This window comes from Megascapheus bottae, chromosome 23 (genome assembly GCF_031878675.1).
Source record: "Megascapheus bottae isolate mThoBot1 chromosome 23, mThoBot2.hap1, whole genome shotgun sequence".
In the NCBI taxonomy this organism is placed as follows: domain Eukaryota; kingdom Metazoa; phylum Chordata; class Mammalia; order Rodentia; family Geomyidae; genus Megascapheus; species Megascapheus bottae.
The window spans coordinates 22,410,955-22,431,489 of NC_143531.1; the positions used below are offsets into that span (position 1 = coordinate 22,410,955).

Here is a 20,535-nt window from a genome sequence, read left to right on the forward strand (position 1 = left end):
AGTTTAAATGCTTGCCTAGCATGCACAAAGACCCGGGTTCCATTCCTTGGTACCACATACATAGAAAAAAGCTGGAAGTGGTGCTGAGGCTCAAGTGGTAGAGCTCTAGCCTTGAGAAAGTCCAAGGACAGTGCTCAGGCCCTGAGCCCAAGCCCAGGACTGGGAAAAAAAGGGGGGGAGGAGCCAAGAGTTTGGCCTAGTGGTAGAGTGCTTGCCTAGTCCAGAGTTTAAAATAAAACCAATTAAAGTTTTTTTTAAAAGGTCCTTAGTTTCTACTTTAATCCATTAATGTGTTCTTTGTTTAGAGGCCCAAGATGCGTTGCTCGGTTTGAATATATTGGAGATCAGAAAGATGAGTTAAGTTTCTCAGAGGGAGAAATTATTGTTCTTAAGGAGTATGTGAATGAGGAATGGGCTAAAGGAGAAGTTGGAGACAGAACTGGGATCTTCCCACTGAACTTCGTGGAACTCGTTGAAGACTTTCCTGCCTCTGGTGCAGATGTTTCAAGTGAGTATAGACAAGATGACTTTATTATGTGTATTCTGATTCAGATAAACCAACAACCTGAAAATACTAATCTGTATAAAAATCTACATTGGTATTTTTCCTCTTCTTTCTCCTTCTCTTCTTTGTGTGTGTGTGTGTGTGTGTGTGTGTGTGTGTGTGTGTGTGTGTGTGTGTGTGTGTGTGTGCACGCATGTGCTGGTACTTAACTCCAGGACTTAAACTCCAGGCTTTAAGTTTTCACTAGGCTTTTTTGTTCACAGCCGGAGCCCTACCACTTGAGCCATACCTCCACTTTTCCAACTTTTTATTGGTTAATTTGAGATACATCTCTCATTTAACTGCCTCTGCTGGCTTTGAACCATGATCCTCAGATCTCAGCCACCTGAGTAACTAGGATTATACACATGAGCCCCAGAATCCAGCTATATTTTTCACATTATAAGTTTTAACTTTTATGAAATCAATACTAGAAAATTGTACATATTTGATGGGTTGCAGGGTTTCTTTTTCCCCCCCTTATTTTGTTAGCATCAGTCAGTTGTAACCAGGACATTTCATGTTGCTATGTCCATATATGTATCACAAAATAAAGGGCCTTCTAAAGCAAAGTCACCTCTCTCTCCCACCCACATGGCCATATTTTTTAAGGTAGAAGGAAATTTTATTTTAAATGTTAATTTGTATGGGAGGGTCATTGTGTTTATCTCTCAAGATGCTAAGAAAAGGCAAAGAGTGGTTAGAGGTGTGACTCAAGTAGTAGAGTGCCTGCCTAGTAAGAACAAGGCCCTGTGTTCAAACCCTAGTACTACCAAAACAAAACAAAATGGCAATGAATCTTAATACAGAAGTGGGCTGCAGGGCTGGTAGTTGGGTCTAGTGGTGGAGTACTTGCCTAGTATGCACAAAGACTCAGGTTCGACTCCTCAGAAGTGGTGCCAAGGCTCATGTGGTAGAGTGCTAGCCTCGAGGAAAGCCCAAGGACAGTGCTCAGGCCCTGAGTTCAAACCCCAGAACTGGATAAAAAAAAGAAAATAGGTGGACTGTGGAGTTCTTTGCGCATGCTTCTTCAGCTCGCGGGTAAGTACACAGCCCTCAAGCAGAACATACATCCAGGCCCGTCTAGAATCGCAGACTTTTCACTCACCCTCGCCCTTCAGTTTCCCTCTAACATTGTAGTCTTTTAATTTTGACTTCTTTATTTTATTTCATCTTAACGTAGGCACCAAGGTACCACTGAAGACCAAAATAGAAGCTTCTGGCTCATATTCTCAGGTAAGCTGCCTGAGTGGATAACAGTGGGGACAGCCAGATGTAAACCCTGAGAGAATGTCGAAATTAGAATTAACAAGACAACTCAGTGCAATCATTTTTGTCTCCTTTCATAGCGTCTGCAGTATGTAAATTAGCTGGTTACTGAAATGTTGTACATAGAATTTGTACAAAAACATGTAGATCCTGAAGAAGAAATGAAAAACAGGCGGGGTGTGGTGGCTCATGCCTGTAATCCTAACTACTCAGGAAGCTGAGATCTGAGGATAAAGGTTCAAAGCCAGCCCGGGCACTAAAGTCCCAGAGACTCTTATCTCCAATTAACCACCAGAAAAAAGGAAGTGGGATTTCGATCAAGGGTAGGGCAGTAGCCTTGAGCTGAAGAGCTCAGGGACAATGCCCAGGCCGAGTTCAAGCCCCATGACCCACAAAAAAAAAAAAAAAAAAAAAAAAAAAAAAATTCCTCTGTTGCAGTCAAATAAAAAGCCTGCTCATGATTGTTCAGAGACACCATTTGCAGGGTCGCCCTCGTGTGGAGAGCGATGAGCTCCCAGGGACCACCCTGTCCCAGGGTTGGTACATGAGCAAGAAGCCACCCAGACAAGGGAGGTTTTTGCTAGCTTCCGTTTTGTCCTATAAACCATCAGCTACAGAAAACTTAGGACCTGCAGGCGGTGTGATAGGTCTGTTGGTGCCTTACCTATTGAATCCTTGCCTTTATCCTTAGATGAAGCTGAGGCTTAGAGATGAGAAGTCCATGTCACATGGCTCAGGAGTGGCCGGACAGGGCCTGGAACTCTGCTTTGCTTTGTCTTCTCATCCAAACCTGGCAAGGTGCTTTTTCAGAGAACAGAACTTTTTGCTAATGTTTTGGGGATTAAAAAATTGTGAAGTGCGGGCCAGGAGTTTGGCCTAGTGGTAGAGTGCTTACCTAGCATGCACAAAGACCAGGTTCAATTCCTCGGTACCACATACTTAGAAAAAAGCCAGAAGTGGTACTGAGGCTCAAGTGGTAGAGCTCTAGCCTTGAGAAAGTCCAAGGACAGTGCTCAAGCCCTGAGCTCAAGCCCAGGACTGGCAAAAAAAAAAAAAAAAGTGAAGTATATAATATCTAAGGTTATATTATGTGTATAATATATATATATATATAATATTCCTGTTAAGCTGGGCTCCAGCAGCTTACACCTACAATCCTAATTACTCATGAGGCAGACATCTAATGATCAAAGTCAGCCCAAGCAGAAAAGTCTATCACCAGTTAACCATACAGAAGCTGGAAGTAGAGCTGTGGCCCAAGTGCAGGAGTGCCAACCTTGAGTGAAAAAGCTAAAAGGGAGTGCCCAGGCCTAAGTTTAAGCCCCAGTGCATGCACAGAAGTGCACATGTATACACACACACACACACACACACACACACACACACACACACACGCCCTTTAGGAGGGATGTACTCTCATACAGTTAAGTGTATGTTGTTTTTGTTGGCTTCTTTTATTTAGCATGTTAGTGACCGCTACATTGGAATCTGATAGTCTCTATACCAAGTGAAGACCCAGAAACTTAACTGTCTATCCACTCTGTTCCTGATTTAGCTAAAGAACTTCATTGAAAATTACCTACTTTATCAGAATTCTTTCATGTCATAAATATTACACATAAATATTTATGCCTTGACCTAGTTTTTAATGTAATTAGCCTCATAGATCACAATAAAGGAAGTGTTTTGCTTAACTGTTATGTATTTCATAAAACCCAGCAAAGCCACACATTCTATCACATTTGTCATTTAAGATTACATTTTCAGAAAAGAAGCTATTGGAATCTTTTTTTTTTTCACCTGAAACTTGATAGCAACATAAAGTATTAGCCAATTTAAAGAATTCTTTAGGCTCTGAAATCTTATAACCCTTTAGCTTTTATTCCTCATTGTTTTTTTAAGATTTGTAAAACTAAGTTTGAAATTTTAAAAAGAAACCTCAATTTTGATGGGCACTGGTAGCTTATTCCTGGAACCCTAGATACTCAGGAGCCTCAGATCTGAGGCAGGAAAATGTGGAGACTTTTATCTCCAGATAACCACTAAAACCCAGGAGTGGAACTGTAGCTCAAGTGGAAGAGCATTAATCTTGAGCAAAAAGAGTTAAGGGACAGTGCACAGGCTCTGAAGTCCTACGCCCTGCTCCCCAAGAAAAAAAGGCAAAACTCCCATTTCTTACAGGATAACAATCTTTCTGAAGAATGGTGCAAAGCTCTCCACAGTTTCACCGCTGAGACCAGTGAGGACTTAGGCTTCCAGCGTGGGGACCGGATTCTGATCCTTGAGCGTCTGGATGCTGACTGGTACCGGGGCCGGCTGCGGGACAGGGAGGGCATCTTCCCCGCAGTCTTCGTGCAGCTCTGTGCAGGTATGACAGCTCCAAAGTGCTGGCTGCTCTTGAGCCCTTCAGCTGGTCTTGCCATGCCCAGCTGATGCTCTTTGTCTACAGAGGAAAGAGTTAATTCATCACTTATGCAAACTTCATATACTACTCTGTGATAGAGTAATAGAAAAAAATATTTTAAGTGCTTTCATTAAATTATGGCTAGACATTTGAAATAGGATGTAAAAAAATCAATGTTAGGGGCCGGGAGTTTGGCCTAGTGGTTAAAGTGCTTGCCTAGCATGCACGAAGACCTGGGTTCGATTCCTTGGTACCACATACATAGAAAAAAGCCAGAAGTGGTGCTGAGGCTCAAGTGGTAGAGTGTTAGCCTTGAGAAAAGTCCAAGGACAGTGCTCAGGCCCTGAGCTCAAGCCTAGGACTGGCAAAAAAAAAAAGAAAAAAATCAATGTTAATAAAATCTTTTAAAAAATAAACAAAGGCTAATTTTCCCTTTCAGATATACTTTGTGTGTATAGATTTTTTTTAAATTTTTTTGTGTGGGTCTGTGTGCTGGTCCTGAGGCTTAAACTCAGGACCTGAACGCAGTCCCTGAGCTTTCATGCTCAAGGTTAGCACTCAGCCACTTGAACCACGCTCCACTTCTGGGTTTTTTCCTTGGTTCATTGGACTTCCTGCCTAGGCTGGCTGCAAACTACAAACTGCAATCTCCAGACCTCAGTCAGCTGAGTAGCTAGGATTGCCGGTGTGAGCTGCTGGCGCCTGATTTGTGTGTGTAAAGATAAATTCAGAATTCATTGAAGACACTATGTTTTGAGAATGACAAGAGTGGATTTTAGAGTGTTCTATTTGAGTATTTTTTTGGGTATCTTTACAGCTGAAGCAAAAACTGTGTGTGCCACAGGACTGAAGGGGAAGAAGGCGAAGGCCTTGTACGACTTCCATGGAGAGAATGAAGACGAGCTCTCCTTCAAGGTCAGTGTCCTTTCGTTCCTGCTCTAAGCACTAAAAACATTGACACTGATGTTGGCAAAATGTTGGCAAGACGTTGTCCTACCTTCGTGTGTAGAATGGTTGAGGCTTCCACTTGAATGAAGAGATGCAAAGCCCACGTCCAAGGAGGAGAGTGGAATGGTCAGGATCTAAGCACCAGAATCGAGTTAGATTTTAATCCCGGTTTTATGGCTGTAATAAGGGCAAAGTTTCGTAATCTCTTTGAACTTCAGTTTCCTTTTGTGCCCTTCATTTGGTGATACTGAGAGGTTGATCTTGGGACCTTGTGCTTGCTAGGCAGGTACTCTATCTTGAGCCATGCTCCCAAACCTTGTTTGCCTTACTTACTTTTCAGATAGAGTCTTGTGTTTCCCTAGGGTGAGCCTCAGACCACAGTCCTTCCTCCAGTGCCACCTAGTGGCTGGTACAGGCACGAGCCACCAAACATAAACTGTTTTCTGTTCTTTAAAAATGAAGAAACTTGGGGCCGGGAGTTTGGCTTAGTGGTAGAGTGCTTGCCTAGCATGCACGAAGACCCAGGTTCAATTCCTCGGTACCACATATATAGAAAAAAGCCGGAAATGATGCTGAGGCACAAGTGGTAAAGCTCTAACCTTGAGAGAGTCCAAGGACAGTGCTCAGGCCCTGAGCTCAAGCCCAGGACTGACAAAAAAAAAAAAAAAAATGAAGAAACTTATAAAAATATATCCTCTAAACAATGACATTAGTAATAATATCCATCTGGAAGGACTGTGGTGTTGTTTAACTGAGTTAGTCCCAGTGCATAGAATAGAACAAAGGCCTCCCTCTCACCACATGTCTGCTTACAAGGGACTGAGCATCAGTATCCCCTGCAGGTTACCATTATGAGTTGATAACTTCGATTTTTTTTTGTCCTCTCCATTGGCTTCTTGCTCGAGAATCAGGCCTTTATTTACAATGACATAGTACATGCTATGTCAGTACATGTGAAAGGGGAATGTGTGGGTATATGCATGTACACATGTGACGTGCATGCATGTACACATGGAAGAACTAACACGAGGCTTTTTCAATTACGCCTGGCACTCTTATCACTTGCGTTGTGCCACTCCAGTCTGCCATTTTTGCTAAGTCAGGATGGAGTTTCGATGTCTTTCTATCCCAGCTGGCTTCAAACTATGATCCTCATAGCTCAGCCTCCCAAGTAGAATAGCTATGATTATAGGCCTGAGCCACTGCCACTGGGCTTATACGCTCATATCTCATATATATATGTGTGTGTGTGTGTGTGTGTATACTCATATATATTAATATGAGTATATATATGAGAGTATACTATACTATATGTAGTATATAAATACGTCTGATATTGTCATTTATTTAAACATGAGCTTTGTAGCAGATGGTCACTTGAGAGATATAACATATAAGCAGGACAAGTCGTGTCACAAAGGAATAGGGTTCGAGGGACAGAGGCATGAGACACTGTGAGGTGTCCCTCATCTGATCCTCTGCAAATCCACGGACATGCGTGTTAGAAGATCGTTCCTGTCGCTCCAGGAAGACTGCTTACCATGCTTCCACTCAACAGAAACCAACATTGTCTTTGTTCTCACAGGCTGGAGATATAATAACGGGGTTGGAATCTGTGAATGAGGACTGGATGAGTGGAGAACTGCTGGGCAAGTCTGGGATATTTCCCAAAAACTACATTCAGTTCCTACAAGTTGGCTAAAGGTGAAGCTTGACAGTTCCTGGACCTGAGAACCCACTTGAAGGATCACATTGACTATCAGATTTGTTTTTGCACTATCTTCTTCTTCTTTCTTCTTTCTTCTTTTAACAGAAAAGAGAAATATCTTAAGGTGTCCATGGTACAAGAGAATTTTCTGGAAGCAGAAAAGTTCTTGGTTTTATAGTTAGCTTTCATTCCCAATGTCATTGTGTATGTAGTAAACCATATGGGAGGAATCTAGAAAGAAAACATGTAATGTGGTTAGCAAGGCAGATGTAGCCTCCCCGGGAAGGCGCCTGGTGACCTGGCACGAGGGGATGCCGAGCAAAAGTTGTACGCGGACATCTGTTTTCATCAGCACGTGTAAATTAACCATGCTTCTTCATTTTTTACTTTAGTTTAAAAAGAGGACATTTGACATTCTACACGCTGTAACTGTCGGGACATGGTTAGTAATCTAAATTTCATTTTTGTTGTACCAATTAATCCAAACTGCTTTAGCACATTAGCCTTTAGTATGAGGACAAACTCTTAAGAAGGGATAGTGTAGTAGCCAACGGAAGCATTGGAAAGCACATGGTGATATCAGCAGATTCACCAAATGCTCTCCATTTGTCCAAGGATTTGAAGGAAGTCAGAATGTGTTGTTATCTCAGTCAAAATACCAAAATCAGCCCTGAAATGCCTTGCTAACACAACTAACCCTCACCTGTGCGCCAGACTTACTTCTGTCCTCCATGTTTTCTTTACATTGACAGGGTTATTATAAAGCACATTTTCTGAATCTGCAATCATTCTTTTGACAATTACTGGTACCCAAAAGAAAACTCATTTTCTTTGCATTCTCCCAGTAATCTATAAAAAGCTGTGTCTTGTTGTAGTGGAACAATATGAATCACATATAGTATCTTCACATACGAGCAACTGTTAAGATGAAGAACAGTGCCAAACCCAAAACTCGTTTCTTCAAAATGTAATCAAAAAGAAAAATAACTAGGGCTGATACTTTATCCTCCCTGGCTCATCGCTGCACAATTATTAAAGAAAATAAAAGGCCACTTTCCTGCCATCCATGGTCATACATCCCAAGCTTAAGACAAAAGGTGGCTCATTGCATAACTGAATCAATAACAATTTAGGGGCTAAAGCCAAATAGTTTGAAGACAATCTTGCTGATACAATGGGACAGGATTCATTGAAAATGTAAGACACTTTCCCAGCAATGCTTGTGACTTTCTTCTGAGAAGAGTTTCAGATGCTCGGCCACTTTTTCTTTTACTTGTTTTGCAGGTCCTGGGGGTTTGAACTCAGGGCCTGGGCATTTGAGCTTTTGTGCTCAAGACTAGTGTTCTACCACTTGAACCACAATTTCACTTCTAAGCTCTTTTTTGGTGTTTTAATTGGAGATAACAGTCTCAAAGATTTTCCTGCCCAAGCTGGCTTGGAACCTTAATCCTCAGATCTCAGCCTCACAAATAGCTAGGAATACAGGTGTAAGCCACCTGGACCCAACTGCTAGACTACTTTTTTGTTTCTGTTTCTTTCCCCATTTTCAAGAGTGGCCAGTGATCACACCATGATCTGAATGCATCATGATGTTCTGGAAGTAAGCCATCTTGACTTAGTTCTGACTAAAATTCATCTCCCCGATAACACAGTAACGTTTGATTTTGGAGTATGAGGACTGCATTTCTGTGTGCTTTGAGTAATGAGAGAATATTAAAAATTCTTTTCAAATTTCACTGAAAATAATTTCATAAAAAAAGGACCAAAAGCATTATTCAAACAATTTTCATTTGCAGCAAGTATATCATAACAGAAAAGGGGGTAGGGATATAGAATATAGAAGGGACATGTGATATATATATATATATATACATATATATATATATATATATATTTGCTCTTGTGATTTTAAATGTTGCATTGAAGATTCTAAAAACCTGTCTTTATTGGAGAAAAAAAAGATCCCATCTTAAATGTTGGCCTTCAGTAAGCAGAATGATAAGTGCAATACTTGTAAATCTACTTGACACTATAATAAACTGAACTTTTCAAGTCTTTTGTTCAGGCTAAACTAAATTTTGAAAATGTACATGGTGTGAGATTTTATGTCTCCGGTTTTTTGCATCATACAGGATGGATGGATGGATAAATTTGTGGATGAATTTGTGGATGGAAGTGCGGATGGAAGCATGGATAGATGGATGGATGAATGTGTAGATGTCTTTACTATAGCAATATAATCTTCAATCGATATCTTTCCTCTTGGTTGCCAAAAAAAATCTGCTGTAACAAGATTGACAGTTTTATGTCATTTCACTCTTTCATGCTTTGTTATTTGCTATTTATTTTCCCTTCAGCTGCTAGAAAGCAAAAATGTCCCCAATAGGTTTTTGTTGGTACTGTATTTGTCAGGGAAAAAAATAGGAATGATTGTTTCCTCCAAGAATTTTAGATGAAAATGTAATATTGTTAATCTGTGTCAGTCACAGATTTCTTTACTTAACACAAACAACTTTTAGACTGTTAGATTTATTGTGGCTCATGGTTCTCAGTTATCCAGCCCAGGTCATCTGGCTCTGCCATTTTTGCCTGATACAGGGAAGAACAGAGCAGAACTGCTCACCTCAGGGCAGCCAGGAAGAAGAGGGGAGTGGAGGTGCAAGGGAATAAAAGAGAGGAAGGGAAGCAAGCAAGGAGCTAAGAACACTCCCAGTTACATGCTCCCTCCACACAGGCCTGCAAGTCCTCATTGCCCATTCAGCTAAAAGCTTACCAGTGAACTGATGGATTCATCTACATGATCAAGTCACCTGTGGATAGCACCACCTGCTGGGAACAAGCCCCCAGCATAAGACATTTTATGTCTAAGCCACATGATCTAAATCTCAAATCATAACTCATAAAATCTTTTTTGTTAGGTTGAAACTGGAGAAGCCATTTATTTTTCTCTGACCACCAAAAGACTAAGTATCTCTTCAAATACGTCTTTATTGAAATAGCTGGAGGAGTAATGTAATATATGTATCGTTGGCCTCATGGAAATCAGATTTGGACATAATCTAAAATTAAAAATATTAAATATATTTATTATTAGAAGTAGTATTAACATATATTTCCTTTTCTTTTTCTTGTTGTTGTTGTTTCCAGCCCTGGGGCTTGAACTCAGGACCTGGGCACTGTTGTTGGACACTTTTTGCTCAAGGCTAGCGCTCTGCCACTTGAGCCACTGCACCACTTCCGGCTTTTTCTGTGTATGTGGTACTGAGGAATAGAACCCAGTGCTTCATGCATGCTAGGCAAGCACTGTACCACTAGGCTACGCTCCCAACCCTTAAAATAGTTTTCTAATGGATTTATAAATCAGTATTTTAGCAGCCATTGTTTAGTTTTTATTTATTTTCATATGTTTGATAAATATACCTGAGAAAATAGGATGGATATATAAATTATATCACTTTGATATAATTAATGGTTTATTCCTTTTAATTAATGCCAAAAGCACGTGGGCCACATGATTCATGAACCAGTGCTGTTTTGAATGTCTTCGAATGAATTTGTGAGCACTGAATCTTTTTCAGAGCTAATGGGAAGTCATTTTCTAACCAATACCTTTCTACTTCCTTGTTAATTATGGAAGGGTAAAAAAAAAAATCTATTTGCACTCAGAACAACATCGCCATCTAGGGGCCTCTTCTTTAATTGCAGGCTCTCCCTGTGACAACACTGAAGTTACTGGAGACCAGAGCTCAGCCTGCAGAGATTATTAGATGATTTGTTTTGTCTAATATGTCCTGGCAGAATCTAAAGTAAAACTTGGCTCTACTGATGTCCAATTCAATGTTATGTCCACTCGTTATGCTAAAATGATACATTTCTCAGCAGTTACCTGTGATAAGTCTGACTGGCCTGTAAAAGCTCCATCTTCTCCCCCCCTCCCCCCCTGCCCCCCCCCCCCGGGTCATGGAGCTTGAACTAGGCCTGGGCACTGTCCCTGAGCTCTTCAGCTCAAGGCTACCACCCTACCCTTGAGCCAAGCCTACTTCCCGTTTTCTAGAGGTTAATTGGAGATAAGAGTCTCAGGTCCTTTTGTGCCCAGTCTAGTTCTGAACCTGGATACTCAGATCTCAGCCTCCTGGGTAGCTAGGATTACAGGCGTGAGCTACCACGCCCGGCTGCATCTTCTTGTACTGTTCCAAAAAGGAGTTGCTCAGAATGCCTGGAATTCCAGTATTCAGGAGATGGAGGCAGTACACAGTAGACCCTACAGACAATTTATGATGTGATCTAGAGCTCTTAACGTGAGATAACTATGCGCTTTCTTTTTCTGTTGCTGTCAAATGTTCCAAATGTTTGGAATATCGTATCTTTTCTTTTTTTTTTTTGCCAGTCCTGGGCTTGAGCTCAGGGCCTGAGCACTGTCCTTGGACTTTCTCAAGGTTAGAGCTCTACTACTTGAGCCTCAGCACCACTTCCGGCTTTTTTCTATGTATGTGGTACCGAGGAATCGAACCCGGGTCTTCATGCATGCTAGGCAAGCACTTTAACCACTGGGCCAAACTCCCGGCCCTGGAATATCATATCTTATAAAATGTATCAGAAAGGCTGAGCTTTTGGTAACTAGAAAACTATCTGAAACACTATCAGGCAGGTTGTCCAAGCCTTAATATATGGACTGTAGATTGTACTTCAGATCCCAACTATAGCCTACATTCAACAATCACTCATTGAACTAGTATGACTAGATATTAAGCAATATTAAAGGAGTTTGGAGATATACTAGTAGGATTCTGGTTGTTTTTTTGTAAAGAATCATTTTAGAGACTGCTGTTGTCCCCAGACTGTGACACTATTGGGTACTAGTGGGATTAGGTCTTGGGGGAAGAGGGCCTTCAAAGGGGACACGGAGAATCTGGCCTCTTCCCTTTTTGCTTCTTGATCCCTAGGTGAACACTGTCTTCCACTGCATAGCCCATGATACAGGGTGCCACCATCCCAAATCCACAGGCAACCAAGCCAAGTGACCACCTGTGAAACCGTGGCCAACATAAACCTTTCCTCCACATAAGGTGAATGCCCCAGCATTGTGACAGTTGATCAAAACACTTCCTGAAATGCTTTCATTTGGTACCTCAGATCTGCTTCAGAATTAGGGCAGGTGTAAGGCTTGGTGTTGTACCCAACTTGCAGGCTAAACCCTCAGCCTGCCAATTTTGCAGACATAAAGGCTTCTGGGTCAGAAAAAGAACTTCATTGCTCATAGCCAAAGCTAATAGCTGGGTTTCATGTTTGTGCATGTCAGCTTCCCGTGCCAACTCCCAAGGTGACACAAAGTGCTGTCAAGCAGCGGGTTGTCTCACAGAACACTTTAAAGTTTACATTCTCTACTACAAGTGGAAGAAAGTTTTGTTTTTCCAGGCGGAAATGTATCTATCACTCAAGGTCATTCACAAGGATGTAAACCCAGCTGACATATGGTCCAGATTCAAAGAGCATAAAAGCAAAGCTTTTACAGCTCACACCTGTAATCCTAGCTACTCAGGAGGCTGAGATCCAAGGATCAAGATTCTAAGCCAACCCTGCACAAAAGGACCTGCGACTTATCTCCAGTTGACATCTAGAAAACAGGAAAGTGGGGCTTGGCTTAAGGGTAGGGCAAAAGACAAGCTGAAGAGCTCAGGGACAATGCCCAGGAGTAGGGTGGAAGCCTTGGGCTGAAGAGGTCAGGGAGAGCGCACAGGCCTAGTTCAAACCTCATGACCCACAAAAAAAAGGGGGGGGGAATGCACTGTTGGCGTACCGGTCAAGGCCCTGAGGGACACCAGGCTGTGGCAGATGGCCTTTCACAAGCCACTCCTTGACCTAATGCAGTTGACAGAGCTGGAACGTTTACATGACTTTGACCCAATCTGCTCAGTTTGTCTCCCATTATCAGGAAGATTCAAAGCAGCAGGTGAGGCAGACCTGCAGCACTACTACTACGCTGCCCGAGGCCCCAGATGTAAGGTATATCCTGAGAAACCCCTAGGTCTTCTTGCAGGGAGCCAAGGAGTATTCACTGAGGATGTCAAAGGGAGTCTAAACTGATCTAGGCTTTGATGTCACTGACCTCAAGATAGGCAGTTGTCCAGATATCACAATCCTCGCCAGCATTATGCCAAGTGAAGCCACTCCTGGGGTTTGAACGCAGGACCTGGACACTGTCCCTGAGCTTTTGTTGTTTTTCCCTGGGCAGATTCTTTTTTTTTTTTTTTTTTTTTTTTTTTTGCCAGTCCTGGGCTTGAGCTCAGGGCCTGAGCCCTATCCTTGGACTTTCTCAAGGCTAGCACTCTACCACTTGAGCCTCAGCACCATTTCCGGCTTTTGTCTATGTATGTGGTACCAAGGAATCGAACCCGGGTCTTCGTGCATGCTAGGCAAGCACTTTAACCACTAAGCAAAACTCCCGGCCCCCCTGGGCAGATTCTTTTGCTCCACGATGGTACCACTTGAGCCACAGTGCCACTCCTGGCTCTTCCTGTTTATGGGGAGCTGAGGAATTGAACACAGAACTTCATGTGTGCTAGGCAAGCACTCTGCCACTAAGGCACATTTCCAGCCTGCCAGTTCTGTTCAGGGATTGCTGGTAAGCCATGTTTGCACATGACCATGTTTGGGGACAGTAGGGCTTCAAGTTCCAGTTGTTGACACCAAAGGCCACTCAGATGACCAAAGCATTGCACTAGTTAGACTGGATCCAACTGATGAGCCATCCCAGTCATTGACTGTCTAGGTTCACATTCTGGGGACCAGTGTTGAGGTTTGAGTGATAATATACTAGGAAGCAGGCAGTACAATTGCACATTTGTTATGATTAATAATAACCAGTTCAAAGTTTCAGTAGATATCTTAGTTATTTTTTCTTGTGGGGGGAGAGGGTGGTGGGTCATGGGGCTTGATCTTGGCATGGACATGTCCGAGCCCTGCAGCTCAAGGCTACCTACCGCCCTACCCTAGAGCCAAACCCCACTTCCCTTTTCTAGAAGTTAATTGAAAAGTCTCAGGTCCTTGTCTGGGCTGACTTGCTTTGAATCTCCCTCCTCAGATCTCAGCCTCCGAGTCACTGTGCCTGCCTGGCTCTCAAAGTAAACTTAGGTCAGATTATCTACCTACTACATTACATAGCTGACAAGTGTTTGGATTAAAAGCTAGTGTGGGGGGGGGGGACTTGGCCTAGTGGTACAGTGCTTTCCTGGCATGCACGAAGACCAGAGTTTGATTCCTCGGTACTATATACATAGAAAAAAGCCAGAAGTGGTGCTGAGGCTCAAGTGGTAGAGGTCTATCCTTAAAGTCAAGGACAGTACTCAGGCCTTGAGCTCAAGCCCAGGATTAGCAAAAAGAAAAAGCAAACCAGGCACCCGTGACTTATGACTATAATCCTAGGCTCAAGGCTCAATGCAAGCCCAGGCAGCAAATATCTGTAAGTAGGTGTGTGGCTCCAATGTTAAGAGCTCTGGCCTTGAGGGGAAAAAAAGTCCGACTCTATTCCCTGGAACCACAAACACAGAAAAAGCCAGAAGTGGCGCTATGACTCAAGTGGCAGAGTGCTAAATTGGAGCAAAAAGTGTCCAAGGACAGTGCGAGGCCCTGACTTCAAGTCCTAGTAGTGGAACAAAAAAGCAAAATAAAATACCTTAAATAGAGTTGATTCAAGTGGCAGGAAGCTAGCCCGGAGGAAAAAGGTTCAGGGATAACATCTAGACCGGCAACCCTTAGCCCCCAAATTCAAGTTGCTATAGCTTAAACAGCACAGTTACCATTTCGTATAAAAAAATCAAAAGTTCACCAGATCATATCAGAGAACCTTGATTCACCAGACACCAGGCTTGAAATGAACATTGAGCAGCGTGGTGGCTCACACCTGTAATTCTAGCTACTCAGGAGGCAGAGATCTGAGGATTATGGTTAAAGGCCAGTCTGGGCACTGTAAGCTGAGATCTCCAATTAATCACTAGAAAACGGAAAGTGGAACTGTGGCCCAAGGGTAGGGAGGTAGCCCTGAGCTGAAGAGCTATGGGATAGCATCCAAGCCCATAGTTCAAGCCCCATGACCCTCCCCCCCAACAACAAAAAAAGAATGTTGAGAGCAAACATCACAAATAGGCCTTTAATTTGTCATTATTAAAACTCTGAATTTTAAACAGATTCTTGGACTGGTGGTTCGTATCCATCAGCTCGCTCGACTTTAGCACCGGTCTCATCCCCAGTAGCTTTTCCAGAACTACCACCTTCACCATGAAGCTCCATGAGTTTTCCCACTAAGGGGGAAAAAAAAAATTGTTAGGAACTGTACCATCTTGATATAATGGGCTTCAATAATATATTCTCAAGATGGCAAAGTGGTTATGGTCATGAATTATTCAAGAATCCTGTGGATTCTCACTTACATTCAAACTTGGGCTTCTTGAGCATTTTCACTTTCCTAACGAAGACATCATGAAGTGGGTAAATAGACTGGCAAGCCTTTTCTATGTCTTTCCCGATGCTGTCTGGAATCCTGCAAACCATCAATAATAATAATAGATTAAAACTTTCTCTCATACAAATCATGGTCTTTATGGTCTGAGTCACACTTTTCCTAACTTTTCATCCATTTTTATACTGCATGGGAACATCAGAAAAATGTAAGTTATCACAGAATATCATCTGGGACCGAAACTTTTTTCATGATGTATCCCCACACAGTATTACCTGCGGAATGTTTTAAATCTATTCAGTTTATTTTCAAATTTTGTTGCTTAAACACCTGTCCTTCAATCCTTACTGCTATGAGACTTCAACCAAAAATTAAAACCTGCCACCTATTCACTGATCACTCATCACTTGCAAAAGTGGGTGATCTACCCAGCCACCTGTGGCTCACACCTGTCAGCCTAGCTAATGAGCTCTGAGGATCATGGTTCTGAGGCAGCTCAGGTAGAGAAGTCTGCGAGAACACTATCTCCACTTAACCACCAGAAAGCCAGAAGTGGTGCTGTGGCTCAAAGTAGAAGGCTGATGGTGAGCAAAAGCTCAGGGGCAGCACCCATTCCAGCCCTGCATTCAAGCCCCAAAACCGACAAAAAGGGAGTTTTAAAAACAAGAGGTAAATTTCCACCTTCCTAACAATGTGGGCTTGTAGGGGAAAAAAACCACTTACAACTTATTAACTACTTCTTTCAAGTCATTGGTCTGCACTTCTCGGGTCATGATTTCCATCATCTTCTTCCGGATCTGGCGGACCTGCTGATGCTGAGCATACGAGGTCTTGCGGATCTGATTGTTGCGTTTTTTAGTAAAGCCAACACAGAACAGACGAAGCAAATAACCATCTGTAGTCTTGACATCAACATGAGCTTCAATCATGGTCTAGAGGGAAAATAAGGTATTCTCAGATACAAAAGGTTTGAAGAATTACCAGGTCTCATCCCTCAAGTCCTAAAATAAAGAAATTGGAGTGTCACTGGGCACCCTTGATTTGTACTGAGATCTGAGTATCACAATTCAAAACTCGCCCACACAGAAAAACCTGGGAGATTCAACTACCAGGCTCAAAGTGGAAATGTGACTCAAGTGGTAGAACTGTAGTGTCAAATACTCATGTAAACTAAGTATGACATAGCTAGTTGATAGAAATTTGAACTTACCAAGATACCCTTCACTCTTCCATACCCAAATAATGCAATATGAAGGATTCTATCTTTCTGCCTCTTCTAATCCCATTATCCAACTATATTAATTATACCTACATAGTTCAGATATATTAATCCTCAAGTGCCCATACTCAAAGGAACTACACAAAAGGAAAAGTTCTCAAGAGGACCATCACGATATCAACATTACAGTTTGTTTTAAACCAGGCGTGGTGGCTCAGGCCTGTAATCCTACCTACTCAGGAGGCTGACATCTGAGGATCACTGTTCAAAGCCATTGCAGTGCCCTTGAGACTCTTATCTCCAATTAATCACCAGAAAATGGGAAGTGGCACTGTGGCTCAAGTGGTAGAGAGCTAGTCTTTAGCTAAAGGGCTCAGGGACAGAGCACAAGCCCAGAGTTCAAGACCCTTGACCACCAAAAAAGGGAAAAGAAAATTTAAAAGCCAGGTACTTGTGGCTCAGGCCTGTAATCCTAGCTACTCAGGAGGCTGAGATCTGAGGGTTATGGTTCAAAGCCAGCCTGGGCAATACAAAGTCGAGAGATTCTTATCTCCAATTAATCACTAGAAAACAGGAAGTGGGGCTGGGGCTCAAGGGTGGGGTGGCAGCCTTGAGCTAAAGAGTTCAAGCCCGTATCCGCCCCCCCAACCCCTCCAAAAAAAAAAAAACAGTATGCTAGGGGCTGGGAATTTGGCCTGGTGGTAGAGTGCTTGCCTAGCATGCACAAAGGCCCAGGTTCAATTCCTTGGTATCACATAGAAAAAAAATCCAGAAGTGGTGCTGAGGCTCAAGTGGTAGAGCTCTAGCCTTGAGAAAGCCCAACTTCAGACCCTGAGCTAAAGGCCCAGGACTAACAAAAAAAAAAAAAGTAAAAACAGCATTTCTAGCAGGAGTGCAGTGACTCATGCCATTCAGGAGGCTGAGATCCTAGGATCTGTTCAAAACCAGCCCAGGGACTTGTCCTTGAGACTCTTATCAGCAATTAACCTCTAGAAAATGGAAGTGAGATTGTGGCTCAAGGTTAGGGCAGTAGCCTTAAGCTAAAGAGTTCAGGGACGCATCCTGGCCCAGAGTTCAAGACCCCTGAACAACAAAAAGAAAGCCCAAGGTCAGTGCTCAGACCCTGAGTTCAAGGCTCCGAATTGGCAAAAAAAGAAGTATTCTAACCAGGCAAGGAAGTTATTGCTACACTAAATACCCGATTATTTTAAATGTCTGGTATATTCCAAACAACATATGCTGATGACAAAATACTACCAAGTAAAATGTAATTACAATCCAAAATTAGTGGCAATATCATTGCCTAAATTTTAAGAAAGGCCATTTTTAGATAATTAGGGACAAAAACTGACTTGCTTTTGTAAGTGGTGCTGTGGCTCAAGGAGTAGCCTCTAGCCACTAGCCTTGAGCTGAAGAGCTCAGGGACAGCACCCAGGCACAGAGTTCAAGCACCACAACTGACAAAAAAAAAATGACCCGCTTTTATGTTTTACAAATTATATATACCCTAGTTTCAAAAACGATGTCCAAAGCCACAAATACACATGACTAAAACAACAGTCAAATCATAAAACCTTAAGGGAATGTCAGAAATAAATGTATCGGTATAATCAGTGTGTATCAGATGGGACCGAAACATTTTATCATCCTTCATTCCCTTATACCATATCTCAATAGTACCTGCTTAGCTAGGTTTTCATCACCTCCTGAAATGACAGTTACAGGGAATGCTTTCTGAACTAAAGTGTTTTGTGCCATCTTTGGCTTCATCATCACTATTCAGCAGACACTTTTCCACCCACTTTACAGATAAAAGCAAAGGCCAGGAATGTGGCCTTTAGTGGTAAGTAGTAGTAGTGATAAGAGCACTTGCCCTTGCCTAGCATATACAAAGCCCTGGGTTTGATTCCTTGGTATCACATACACAGAAAAAACCAGAAGTGGTGCAGTAGAGTGCTTGCTTTGAGAATTACCAGGGACTGTACTCAGGCCCTGAGTTCAAGCCCCAAGGCTGGAAAAAACAAAAAAAAACAAAAAACCAAAGACATGTATTTACAATACACTTAAAACAGGAAACCCAAGTTTGAGGAAAATGGACTTTTCAAGGAAAATCTATCACCGGCCGGCCGCACTCATGTCTAGAGACATGATACACACTGCCCTATGCCACTTGGGGTCATGCAGTTCACAGCATACTCTCACGCAGTTTTGGGTCTCACCTGCCACTTTTTGACCATGGAGCACATTTTGTCTCGGGTGAGATCCATGCCATGGAAGTTGGTCAGGCAGTTCTTGCCCTGAACGTCCTCAGTAATTAGCTTGAATTTTCTGAATGCAACTTCATCATTCTGCAGATCAGCAAGGCTCACTTCAAACACCCGACCTTTGAGGCCATCAGATGCGATTTCTACAAAACAGGAACACGAAATGTCTTCTTAGTAGGAACCACGCAAGCAAAGTCAAGTCTGCAGGTTCACGCGCTATCGTTTGAGGTTAAAAAATCCGGTTAATGGCATAACTGTATTCAGTTCAATATAGATTTAACCTTGGTTATCCTAACCACTTAGAGAAAAATTATTAGCAGAAGACAGAATGCTATTTCCTTAGAGGAACCTCTTAACTCTCCAAGCAGTATTAAAGACAAGCACCACAGCTGCCAAACACGAACCCATCCCCACCCCCCACAGGCCGCGAGGCGAGGGGAGCACTGGGTGGAAGATACTCACTGGTTCCTTGAGTCCTCGTGACTAGTGTTTTCCCAATATTTCTGATATTGAACATGGCCGGGGCTTTCACATCGTACCAGTCTTTCTTAGAAAATGGGTCAACCCTGGTCAACAAGACAAACAGAGAGGCCTGAGTCGCACTGACAGCTCCATGCTATCATCCTAAGCGGTGCCGTCGGTCCCACTCCCGCAGCCGAGGGGCGCCAGGGGGGGGCAGCTCGCCCCACCTTCTCCGGACACAGCACGGAAGCCTCGGCGGCGCTCCACGGCCGTGGTGGTCGCAGGGCACCGGCGGAGCCCGCCCCGCGTCTCCAGTGCCATCACACCCGGCGGCGGCGGCCCACGCGGGGCGGCTGCGAGCCCCCGGGCTTGACACCCGGAGGTGCAGGGTCGCGGGCGGTGGCTCCCCGGCTCGCGAGGCCGCGGCGCAGAGCACCCGGTGCCCACCCGCCGCGAGCCGCGCCCGCAGCCCGACTCACGCGCCGCCCCGGCCCCGGCAGCCCGGGCGCCGCGACCCACTCCGGCCCGCGCAATCCGCCTCGCATCCCCGCCATCCGACCCGCCACGAGACCCAGAACGCGTCCGCCGCCCCCCCAGGACCCCGGGGAGAGGGGGCCCACGAGAGTCCCCACTTACACTTTCTTCTTGGCTCCTTTTTTGCCGCCTTTCGTAAGGCGCTTGTTCTTGCCGACCGCCATGGTGCTGGTCAGAGAGCCAAAAGGGAGGAAGTGCAACTCGCGCGAGAACTTAGGCGTAAGGGGCGGGGCGCGGGCGCGTACGTGGTGATCCGCTTTCGCCTTTCCGTTTTCAAAGCTCTCGCGTCCATAGACGGCTTCCGGCTGCGACAGCGCCCCCGCGTGTGCGGAGGCCGCGCTGCGTGGCCGGCCGCTGGGAGCGGTGCGCACCTGTGGGTTCTGCAGAAGGCCACGCCCCCCGCATCCCCTCTAAAGCTGAACTGGACAGGTAACTCAGACCTGCTGCTGCTTCTTTTTTTTTTTAATGTTTTCCTTTCTTTTTTTCATATATTTTTATTGTAATTAATAGAAGGGTTACATTATATTCACCAGATAGATGGTGCATTAATTCCCATACATTGATACCCTTTCTCATGTCTTGGTCCCCATTTCCTTCTCCCCATCCCCACCCCTCATCTTGTTTTCCCCCTTTCCCTATCCAATTTCAAATAACCAAATATGCATATATACAATATATCAGGTAACAAAGTGAGATACTGTAACAATATGAGATAACCAAGGGACAGC

At 43.7% G+C, this 20,535-nt stretch overlaps 2 protein-coding genes and 2 non-coding genes across 4 annotated transcripts in view; 1 reads left to right on the forward strand and 3 right to left on the reverse strand.

Moving 5' to 3' along the window:
- Sh3d19 (SH3 domain containing 19) overlaps nucleotides 1-8,925 on the forward strand; it is a 114,442-nt gene extending 105,517 nt beyond the window's left edge. The window contains exons 16-20 of the mRNA XM_090356861.1: nucleotides 306-508; nucleotides 1,728-1,780; nucleotides 3,995-4,181; nucleotides 5,035-5,132; nucleotides 6,751-8,925. Coding sequence (XP_090212987.1) covers nucleotides 306-508; nucleotides 1,728-1,780; nucleotides 3,995-4,181; nucleotides 5,035-5,132; nucleotides 6,751-6,867 — 658 coding nt within the window. The 3' untranslated portion in view covers nucleotides 6,868-8,925. The remainder of the gene's footprint in view (nucleotides 1-305; nucleotides 509-1,727; nucleotides 1,781-3,994; nucleotides 4,182-5,034; nucleotides 5,133-6,750) is intronic.
- A 6,080-nt stretch (nucleotides 8,926-15,005) lies between these two features.
- On the reverse strand, nucleotides 15,006-20,017 carry Rps3a (ribosomal protein S3A). Its single transcript, XM_090356864.1, has 6 exons — nucleotides 19,910-20,017; nucleotides 19,274-19,377; nucleotides 18,767-18,954; nucleotides 16,052-16,260; nucleotides 15,300-15,409; nucleotides 15,006-15,170 (listed from the first exon to the last, which is right to left on the reverse strand). The coding sequence occupies exons 1-6, from the start codon at nucleotides 19,969-19,971 to the stop codon at nucleotides 15,049-15,051; spliced, it is 795 nt and encodes a 264-aa protein (XP_090212990.1). The 5' UTR covers nucleotides 19,972-20,017; the 3' UTR covers nucleotides 15,006-15,048.
- Nucleotides 15,523-15,588, reverse strand: LOC150047436 (small nucleolar RNA SNORD73). The gene has a single exon (XR_016539458.1). It is a non-coding gene; the product is annotated as a small nucleolar RNA SNORD73 (small nucleolar RNA).
- Nucleotides 18,130-18,202, reverse strand: LOC150047437 (small nucleolar RNA SNORD73). The gene has a single exon (XR_016539457.1). It is a non-coding gene; the product is annotated as a small nucleolar RNA SNORD73 (small nucleolar RNA).
- Nucleotides 20,018-20,535: the final 518 nt, after the last annotated feature.

What these genes read in the sequence shown, in the direction of transcription:
- Rps3a (XM_090356864.1), bottom strand. Translation starts at nt 19,971, where the DNA reads ATGGCGGTCGGCAAGAACAAGCGCCTTACGAAAGGCGGCAAAAAAGGA. An exon ending in CACGAGGACTCAAGGAACCA is followed by an intron (nt 18,955 to 19,273) that starts GTGAGTATCTTC and finishes CCTGTTTTGTAG; the next exon opens with AAATCGCATCTGATGGCCTC. An exon ending in CCATGGTCAAAAAGTGGCAG is followed by an intron (nt 16,261 to 18,766) that starts GTGAGACCCAAA and finishes TTTTCCCTCTAG; the next exon opens with ACCATGATTGAAGCTCATGT.